This window comes from Sitophilus oryzae, unplaced genomic scaffold, assembly GCF_002938485.1.
Source record: "Sitophilus oryzae breed Bouriz unplaced genomic scaffold, Soryzae_2.0 scaffold_489_pilon_pilon, whole genome shotgun sequence".
Lineage (NCBI taxonomy): Eukaryota > Metazoa > Arthropoda > Insecta > Coleoptera > Curculionidae > Sitophilus > Sitophilus oryzae.
This window is the reverse complement of record NW_022147072.1, coordinates 14272-24961: the sequence shown is the minus strand read 5'-3', so window position 1 is coordinate 24961 and position 10690 is coordinate 14272. Positions and strand designations below refer to the sequence as shown.

The 10690-nt window shown below is 31.2% G+C and overlaps 1 protein-coding gene across 1 annotated transcript in view; it reads left to right on the top strand.

Annotated features, from left to right (window-relative positions):
• The window catches only part of LOC115886467 (calcium/calmodulin-dependent protein kinase type II alpha chain-like), a 219572-nt gene extending 210314 nt beyond the window's left edge, over nucleotides 1-9258 (top strand). Inside the window, exon 5 of the mRNA XM_030905628.1 lies at nucleotides 9126-9258. Coding sequence (XP_030761488.1) covers nucleotides 9126-9130 — 5 coding nt within the window. The 3' untranslated portion in view covers nucleotides 9131-9258. The remainder of the gene's footprint in view (nucleotides 1-9125) is intronic.
• The last annotated feature ends 1432 nt before the right edge of the window (nucleotides 9259-10690 follow it).

Sequence of the window (10690 nt, the reverse complement as noted above, 5' to 3'; positions counted from 1 at the left end):
TTGGTATGCTTGTCAGTTACGTATTGCTATTTATTTCAGGTTTACATTTATAATTATTTACTCACAAATTATTATATCTGGATTTAAGATAGAGTTTAAAATAGTTTTAGTACTTGGTTGTTTTAAATAGTAAAGATGACATTTTGTTTGGCAGAAATCCATTACATATTTGATTGATTTCTTGGAGAATTGACAAGCAAGACATGCTAAAATGAAACTAAAACTAATATGATGTACGGATTTGCAGTATATTATGATTATTATTATTTTTTTTTTTTTTTTTTTTTTTTTTAATTTAAAAAAATGCAGCATTATGTCTTTATTACATTTATTTTAAATATATTTTTGATAATTTTTTTTTTTTTTTTATATCAAAAATTCTAAATAATAACACGATAGAAAAAAACAGCCTCAAAGGCGGCTGTGGTAAAGTGATATACAATAAATAAAGTATACAATAAGTATAAAAAATATATTTTCCTTCAGCCTTGTCTTAAAAGTAATTAAAAAAGAAATACAATGCAAATGTCTGAGATCAAAACTATAATATTAGGTATTATTTACTTTTAGATGGTCTATACTTACTTTGCTATAAATACGATAATGAAGTATTAAATCACATACAGGATGTTCAAATTCTGAAATTTCTAAAATGTAAAACAATTTTTTTATTTAATTATTAATTCTTTATTATATGGGGAATTAAAAATGAACATTTTTGTATTCTAGAGTATTTCAAAATTTACAACAGATTAGCAGACATAGGGGACATATTTTATATGGCATTTTCCATAGTGAAATTTTATCAAAGCCACCCAATAATTTTCTCTCGGCATTTTACCGTTGAAAAATACATATAAGTTTTGCGTGTTGTATCACAGAATACATTAAAATTTTATTACTTCGTTTTTAAGAAATTTATTTGAACAGCTCTTCTCACCTTCTAAGAAAAATAATAATATACAGAATTGAACTTAAAAAATAAAAACATTATTTTATATTTTAGAAGAGTTTGGCATATGGAGAATTTTGAACACTATATTCACATTTGCATTGTTTGTATAAAGGGAAGTAGATATAAATCATCTAAAAGCCACAATATTTCTTATATTACAATAAGGCTGAAAAATATTTTATTTATTATTAATATCTCTCTAAAACATCAAGTGAAACATATTTACTCATATCTTGGGATTATGTAAAGAGTGATCTGGAATGAAGCTAAAAATGCATTATGTGGGTGTTTTCCATTTTAAAATTTTTTTTTTTTTTTTTTTTTTAGTTAAAATATTTTCTTGAAATTACATTTCGTATATACTTTAGGTTTGCAGTTAAACAAAATTCTCTAGTTTTTTATTGCCTAGGTGCTACAAGATTTTGACACTTACTGTACCCGGATCCTGTATAGGCATAAGACATCAACATTTACATATTATTATTATTAAAATGAGAACACTGTATCTTAAGGTTTTGCGAAATTTCATTGGGGAAACCGAGGGGCTCCCAAGAGGTTGTGGCAATTACCGGTGCATTTATCCCTCAATTTACATTTCAGGAGGGTTGAAGCGTTGTCGATATTTTTAAGGCATTTGGCGGGCTTAAACTTATGAATTTCGTGACGCTCTACGTATTTTTATTTATGTCGCTATATTTGGGATTGGCTCTATAACTACCATACGATGAAAAAATATGGCATCAGAGACGGCTGAGGAATGATAATCGATGATGATAATTTTGGCAAGGTCAAACGCACTAGCTGTCATTTTAGAAATACGTACTTTTATTTTTAATAAATAATTAATTGGAAAATTTAGTGATTTTTCCCTTAACTGCTACACTGAATAATTTTGATTGAAAATGATTTTTAAATGGTGTAGTTTAAAATTCCAATGAGAAAAAATATTTTTTGGAAATATTTTATTTTTAATTAGACTTTTTTGAGGGAGGATTTTAATTAATGTAATTTTGGTAGGGTTTTATGTTTTTTTGGTAAATGGCGTCTAGAGATTGACCTCGTTAAATTATCAACATTGTCTTGCCAACCGTCTTAACTTCTTCATCTAGAATGGCTGCCTGGGCATGTTTTGGCAGAACATAAAAATCTTGGTGATAATATTGCATGCACGTCAGTGAGAGAAGCTCTTAACTCGCGCATTTTAGGTGAGTTAAGAGCTTCTTAAACATTTATTTTGAAAAAAAAAAAAAAAAAAAAATATTTTAAAAACGATTTTATTTTACGCACTAAATTGGAAAATATGTTATGAGTACCTTTTCATTTACATAGTTATTATTACTTTTCAGTTACCGGTATATGTAGCCAGTATTCATACTCCTGTTTCGATCTTGCTGGAAACAATCCAGAAATGACTCTGTATGCCTCTTCTTCAATGTCAGAGGGAATACTTTCCGAATCGCTCATTTTTTAAATTAGTGACATCAATATTATTTAATGTCATATTAACATTGTCATGCATGGTGTTATTTGAACAAAGGTACCGTATGATCAAATAAAACGGCGTCAGCGATGGCTATGAAATAAAGATCGCTGTCATTTTATATGTAAATTCATATGGGAAATATCATCGATCGTCATTTCTAAGCCAACTGGACGGCGTTTTTATTCGATCATACGGTATTAAGGTAATTGATTTTTAGGATAGGTATACCGGGTGCGTCTCAAAAGTGGCTCACCCCTATAACTTTTTTATTTTTTTAGTTAAAAAACGAGATTTGGTATGTTAGTATATGACATAAATTAGGATTGGTTGACGTATTCAATTGTTTTCGGTCACTTCCGGTTTCACCGGAAATTACTACAACTTTTGATTTCTAAATGGCACCCCCAGTATTTTTTTACTTTATACGATAGAAAATGTCACTCTGAATAGAATGACATATCATATGTCAACTTTTAACATTTTCGCATATGGTTTATTTGAAATTAAAACTAGCGGTTTGTAACGAAAATTTGACTTGAAATACCAAGTGTGTGGTATCAAATTATTCGTAAAAAATGCTTTTTCTAAATATGCTAAAGAGCCACCCTCGTTCCATTTGAAAAAATTGAGATATAATTAAAAATACGATTAGAACATTTTCTAACTGGCCAGGACAAGACACTAAAAATATTAGATGATCGAATCTATTTTTCCAAGGCTCCTTGTGGAAGAATTGTGAAAATGAAATTGAAAATGTTTTTAACATAGCCTTGGCACCCTAGATTAAATTTTAAAATACAATTTTTTATTAAGCGAAAATGTCAAAAGTTGACATATGATATGTCATTCTATTCAGAATGTCATTTTCTATCGAATAAAGTAAAAAAATACCGAGGGCGCTAGTTAAAAATCAAAAGTTGTAGTCATTTTCGGTGAAACCGGAAGTGACCCAAAACAGTTGAATACACCAATAAATCCTAATTTATGTCATATACTAACATACCAAATCTCGTTTATTTATCTGAAAAAATAAAAAAAGTTAGGGGTGAGCCACTTTTGAGACGCACCCGATATAGTTAGTGCCCGATATAGTTATAGTGCTAATTTTAAAATTCATTGTGTGTTTTTATAGTTAGACGTAGATAAAATATTGTACAATACACGTGAGTTAACTCCATTAAGATACTTGTGTGGTTACACAACTCGTGCTACGCACACGTTGTGCAACTTTCACGCGCGTATCTTAATGATGCTGTTAACTCACTTGTATCGTAAATATCTATTAAAGCTTATTCTGTTTCTTTACTATTATATTAGATACCCATTTATAATATTGGTGTACAGTGCTACAGATTTAATCCACATCTGGTTCATATAGCTTTTTAGTTAACTGTTTTTTTTTGGTTCACATCAAGAAATTACACAATTTTACAACAATACATCAAAATACTTATTTAAATTTCTTGTTATACTAATCATATTAGCATCAGCGGATGATTAACACTATAAAACATACATTTTATACTTCAGTTTGTATTCATTGTCCAGCCAAAATGAACAAAAGTAACTAACTTTAACTGAAAGTATGAATATACTGATAATTTTTATTGAAAATATGTTCTTACGTTCATATTTCATTCATCATCAGTCACACTACCTGCCTTAAACTGTTGCTCTAACTACAAATTTACTTTAGTACTCTAAGTTACCCTAACTACGAATTTTAATACACGGTTATTCAGTGTTTAGGTAAAGTTTTATAGGCTTGGTGCATTCTCCGATGGTGCTGCCACCAATGTTGTCTATGCGGCTCCAAGTTAGCCCTGCTAATTTTCTAATATCATGGTCCCATCTCAGGTTTATCCTTCTTCTAGGTCTCTTAATTCCTTGTGGATGCCATGCTGTAATTTTTGTGGGACAAGTCCCAAGCAGCATTTGGACGTCGGGACAACGTTGTGTCACGCGACCAAACGTCGGGGCGCACCGTCGGCACAACCTCGTGCCAACCCTAGTCTGCACTAGTTTGGAGAATAATTTTTGGGTCGAAACGACGTTGGATACCGACGTTGGCTAGAAGCCTAATTTAGTACAAACTGCAACGTTGTTTAAAATCCTAATTCACAGAAATACAAAACTAATATGGCGTCTAAGTCGCGTTTTATCCTAAATTGGGATAATTATAAAAATATTATTTTTATGATTTAGTTAGAGACATATGTCAGATGGCAGTGAAGGAAAACAAAACAAAAGTATTTAAGTGTGGAGGATGCTTGAAGATCATAATTATTGAAACACTTTAACCGACTCTGTAACTCGTTACCCAAGGCAAAAAAGTTAAACGCAAACAACTTTATTGATAAATGTATTGTTTCTACTTTGAAAAATACTAATGGGCCTTAAAATTAAAGAAGTTTTAAAAAAAAAATTTGAAGTTTTTTTTAGTAAAATGAGAATAATTTATTCGCAGTCGAAAAAATTGTTTCCGCGTGTTTTTTAGGGTCAAATATTTCAAGTTAATGTATTCAAAAAGCAGGAATTGCTATTTTAGGAAAATGGATGATGAAACATTTTCTTATTTAACAACATGGCGGCTTTCACTTTGTTGTTTTGGAGATTAAGATGGAGTAGTTCGAGTAGTCGCATACTGGACTAATAAAGTCGCAGTTCGGCCTTAACAGGTAGTATACTAGTCGCAAGATTGCCTAATTTAGTCATCCTAGAGTCTAGCTTGTGCCGCCCTCTATAATCTAAATAAACGAGGGAGTGGATAAACATCGGTAATATATGTCGATGTATATTTAAATTTAGTTTTATATGTACCTTTCTTATGTCCCATTTTAATTAAGTTTTTTTTAAGTTTTTAAGATTTAAGGTTATGGTTCAATACAGTTGCAAAAAGGTAGTGACTCGACGTCCTACCAACGTAAGAATAAGGAAATCTAAACAACGTTGGAATTAGTAAAACAGACGACGTTTGCGTAATGTTGGAATAGGTCCTGAAACTGACGTCGGAAAACTCTATATTGTTCAACGTTGTAACTACGTTGTCCGAATCACCTAAAGATCACTTAAGCAAAAAAGGTTACAAGACAACGTTCATTCGACGTCGCAGAAACTTCTACTTTGCTGTAGTACTAGTCCAACGTCGCCACAACGTTATAAAAACGTTTAAATTTATTTTAATACTCAAGGTAGGGAGCTAACTATTTTTTTGTAACTAATCCAACGTTGTGTTTAGTAAACATGTGGTCGCAAGTCGTGAAAATGCTACTTGGGGTGTTTCTTGCCAAGTGTCCTGCCCATTGCCACTTTAGGGATTTGACTATGTGGATGACATCTATTACCTGGGTCTTTTGTCGTATCCACTCTATCACTATTCTTTTGCGGTCTTTTTTGGTTATTTCCAGCATATTTTGTTCCCTTGAGCGTTCTGCAGTTTTCGATAATGTTCGTTTTAAGTGTCCAGATTTCACATGCATATGTCATGACTGGTAGTACTGGTAGGTCGAATGTTTTCTTCTTTAGATAAAGTTTCTCTTTTGAATATGGTTGAGTTTCTTCCATAAGTACTTCATGCTAACTTAATTCTTCTGTTAATTTCTGGTAGTAGAGTACCCGAGCTGTGTATTAGTTGTCCCAAATATATATATTCTTCTAATATTTCCATTGTTGTGTTATTTATTAGTGTCTCGTATATTATAATTTATTATTCAGGGTAATAAACTTTTTAGATGAGTTCAACTACGGTAGCGAGAATAGTTTTAAGCACCGGTTTTGCTAGTGGGGACATAACTGTTGCTATATTTGAGCTTTGAACTGTTGTTATTTGACATGCTTTGAGCTTATTCAGAACACTGGGTCACTCTGTATACAAATATCTATACGTTTAATATATCACATACTCAGGAAAAACTACTATTTCTAGGAATGCTTGTTTGAATAATAAATTGCATTTTTTTAGTTTGTTATAGAGGGTAAACTAGACAAAAATAATGTCTGTGGAACACGTAACGGCATTAAATCAGAACAAATGTAATGCAATATTGCATTATTATATTTCAGAAGTTCGGATTACTCTCGGGAATCTATGGAGTAAAAGGTAAAAATTTTTGTTCTTTTCTATTTCCGTTCTATTTTTGTCTGATTTTATTTCAACAGGAGATTTCAAGAAATACACTGATATGACCCGCCTATTTAAAGATAAACATATTTCTTTAAATCTAAAATATTCAGTTTTAAGACAGTATGTATACATAAATAAAATTATTGATTTTTAAAATATTATTCGTAAACTATAAAGAGGGAAATCAGACAATGAACAGAATTGATATGTTGTTAGGTAATAGCTTTTAGACAATCCACGGTGTTAAACGATTCAAAAAATCGTCTAATTATTTCTCATTTTTGAATGGATTTATATCACTATGTCATTATTATATACCCTGCTGGCAAGCGAAACCTTGGGTCGGCGTTTACATGTATAGGAGTGAATCGCTATGGCAATCTAGTAAGTCGGAGGGAGCAAAAATACGAAATATTTATTACATAATCACTTAATATGACGCTAGATTCTCTATCCATTTGTAGGCTGGCACCCAGAGTAGAAGGATTGTGCTTTCTTTGCCTACTTTGTTCAGCTTTTCTAGGTATTCTTGACCAATTTCGAATTGATGGTTACTGAGTTGATCACTTTTAATGCTACTTAACTATCGGATACATAACAAAATACATGGATACCTGACAGAGATACATACAGGGTTTTTGTTCTCTATGGGTATCTCGGAAACTACTGGAGATAGAGAGTCGGTTAAATGGGGAAAGAATTGCAGTCTTGTGGGGTCATAAATATGCACCTTTCAGATTTTTGAAAAAATTTATGGCCTACTAGATATTTCGAAAAAAACAAATTTTGGCTTTTTTAAAAATTGTACCTAATTCCATATAATCTATTTTAGACAAAAAGTTTTCAGATAACATTTGTACAGTGTTCTCCGATTTTTTCTAAAGCCTGTCATTTTTGACATATGACACAAACATATATTTTTTTAAATGGAAACCATAGTTATAGGCCATATAAGCTATAATATTTTTTTTTCGAAAAATTACTAAGTTATAGCCAATTCTTATCTTTCTTGAATAATTTCACTTAGTTGGCATGGTGTTTTTATTTTGTTATGATTTATAACTTTATTTTTATTGACGTTATTAACGTTATAAAAAGACAAAATATATTATTAAATGGCTCTTTACAATTTACATTCCCACAAACTAAAACTTAAAAAAATATCACTACATACACTTTAAGTTATTTTAGAAAATCCGCCATTGTTTTGAGTACATAAATGCCGATCAACGTATCCTCGAAACTGCCAAGAAAAGTTGAACAGTCCTACACGCTTTTTTTCATTTGAAAAATTCATATTTACAATTATTAAAACTGAATTTCTAGCTATTCTCACAGAACGACCATTCGACTTAATTTAACTTCTCCTGTACCACCTTTTCAAGTGCCTCTCTTAATTCATAAATTCTTTTGTAAACCTTGTTGTAACTATACCGCATAAAAATTAAAATGAATAGGTCAGGTGATTGACGAGGCCCATGAAACTGGTCCACCTCTTTCTATTCCTGAGTCTACATAATTATGATATAAATAATTTTTAACATTTCTTTTATTGCGGGGGGGGGGTGTTATAATGGAGTCATATTGGAACCACTCTATTAATGCGCGAGTATCTAAATTTAACTTTTCTAACATGTCTTACAAAACTGTTCTCAAAAACGTAAGTAACGTTCACCGGTTAACGGTCAATTATATCGGTATCCTCGAAAATGTTTGGTCAAGAAAAGTTGAACAATCCTACACGCTTTTCTTCATTTGAAAAGAATTCATATTTACAATTTTGTTTATTTTAATTTACAAAGGTAATTTAGGATGGCAGAATAGTTTCTCATTTATGAGAGCAACGATTGAACTTGTTTCCAGCTAAGTGAAATTAGCCAAGAAGAATAAGTATTGGCTATAACTCAGTAATTTTTTGAAAAACATATTATAAAAGAAAACATATCCTTTAGAAAGCTTAAAAAGTGCACTTTTACACAGGTCATGGCCAAACTATGGTTTCCATTTAAAAATATATGTTTGTGTCATATGTCGAAAATGACAGGCTTCAAGAAAAAATCGGAGACCACAAACTCATTAGGGATATGATTATCTACAACATCTAGAAACTTTTTGTCTAAAATAGATTATAGTGGAATTAGGGACAATTTTAAAAATAAAATTCCCATTTTTCGAAATATGTAGTAAACCATGAACTTTTCAAAAATCAGAAAGGCGTATATGACATACAAAACTTCAATTATTTCCTTATTTAACCGACTCTCTATCTCAATACTTTCCGAGATACCCATAGAAGGAACTTCGTAGGGAAACTCACCTGTATATACTTATTAAATATGTAAAATACAGATTCTGATATGCTTGAAATCTACGGTAAGCTATGCAGTTTTATAAGTTTAAGAGTTACCCTTGCTTTATATTTTTGTTTATATATTTTAATATTGATGTGTTATTCATATATAGTATGTCTGAACGGTTAACGACTGGTGGTGAAGGTTATACAAAGTATAATATAAATTAAGTTCGAAATTATTTGTAAACATCGTTTTTTTTTTTATTTATAGGGTGACTGGAGGTGAATTGTTTGAAGATATTGTAGCCAGAGAATTTTACTCAGAAGCTGACGCTTCGCACTGTATACAACAAATTTTAGAATCTGTAAATCATTGTCATCAGAATGGTGTTGTACATAGAGATCTCAAGGGAGTAAATATATTTTTATTCCTGTAAAATAAAGTTTATCAACTTTACTCATAGAATCATGTTCATTAAAAAAATTAAGACGATAAATTGAAAAATACTTATTTAACTTACAAACAGAAAAGTACTGTACGACCCAAAAAAAATGGTCGCTTAGAAATCGATCGTCATCTTTGAGCCAACTGGGCGCCATTTTTTTCGATCCTACGGTGTTTTGGAATTGATTTGGCGCCATCCGTGATTTTGAGATAGGTATCGCATTTTATTTTGTTAGTATAATGCTTAAATCTAATCTGTGTAGTGGTATTTTCTTTTCCATATGTAAGATTTTCCGCAATCATATTATAATACATGATACATATTATTCTTTGTTCTGATCAAACTCAATTGGTTATACACTCTTAAAATTTTCATGTATTTTTAAGTTTATAATATATTTTTTCTTGGACCGATTTGAAAGTAATTTTTTTAGCAATTGGTAGCTAAATTATTGTGAAACTTTTTTTTCTAAATTAATAATGGTTAAAATTCAAAATTTCCGTCTGTCAGTTATACGAGTGAAAATAAAATGGCGATATTTTTGGTGAAAGTTTGAAACACCTTATGGAATATGTGTTAACAATAAAAGATTTAAAATTTATTATCATTACGTTTTTTTCCCGATAGTTTGCTTTTGATTCCTCTCAACAGCTTTATTTTTACTGGAGATATTCGTTTTGAATAAGATGGTCTGTTGACTAGGACCAAATGCATGGATTTTAATGTAAAAATACGAAAAATGTAATGTGTATTATATATTTAGGTATCTACTTATAGAAGCGAATATTGCCTTAAAAAAAAGCTGTGAGATGAATCAGAAAAACAAATTATTGAGAAAAGAGACACCTAGATGATAAAATGATTCTTAAATGCCTTGCTTTGTTAGCCCTCCCACAGGGTGTTTGAGCTTTCTTGAAAACATGGGAACTATAGTATAATAATTGATAGATGGCAACATCCATTTTTAATTAGAGGAATATTTCTAAAAGTCAAATAAGATTTATCTACACATTACTTAGGCTCGTATATAGTATTACTATATATTTTTTCATCTATAATTCTATAAATATCTCCACAGGTGTTCTCTTTAAAAAACCTGGGCGTTGGTTCGTTTAAGTGTTGGAAGGTGGACTGCGTCATGTGGGTGCTGGGGTTTTGGGATGGGGTTTGTGTGGGTTCGGCTGGGATGGCTTTGAGGGATGTGGGTGGGTTGTAGGGTTCCAGAGGGATATATTTGGGGGCAAGGGGTTTGAGGGAGCTTCCATTCGAGGGGTGGTGGTTGTGAGCCGGCCTCTTGCTGTGTGATTGTAGGTATGGTTTAGGCTAGATGGGACCTGTGTGTATCTGGTTGAGTTGTCTCAGTATCTATGCAACCATTGTCATGATACCA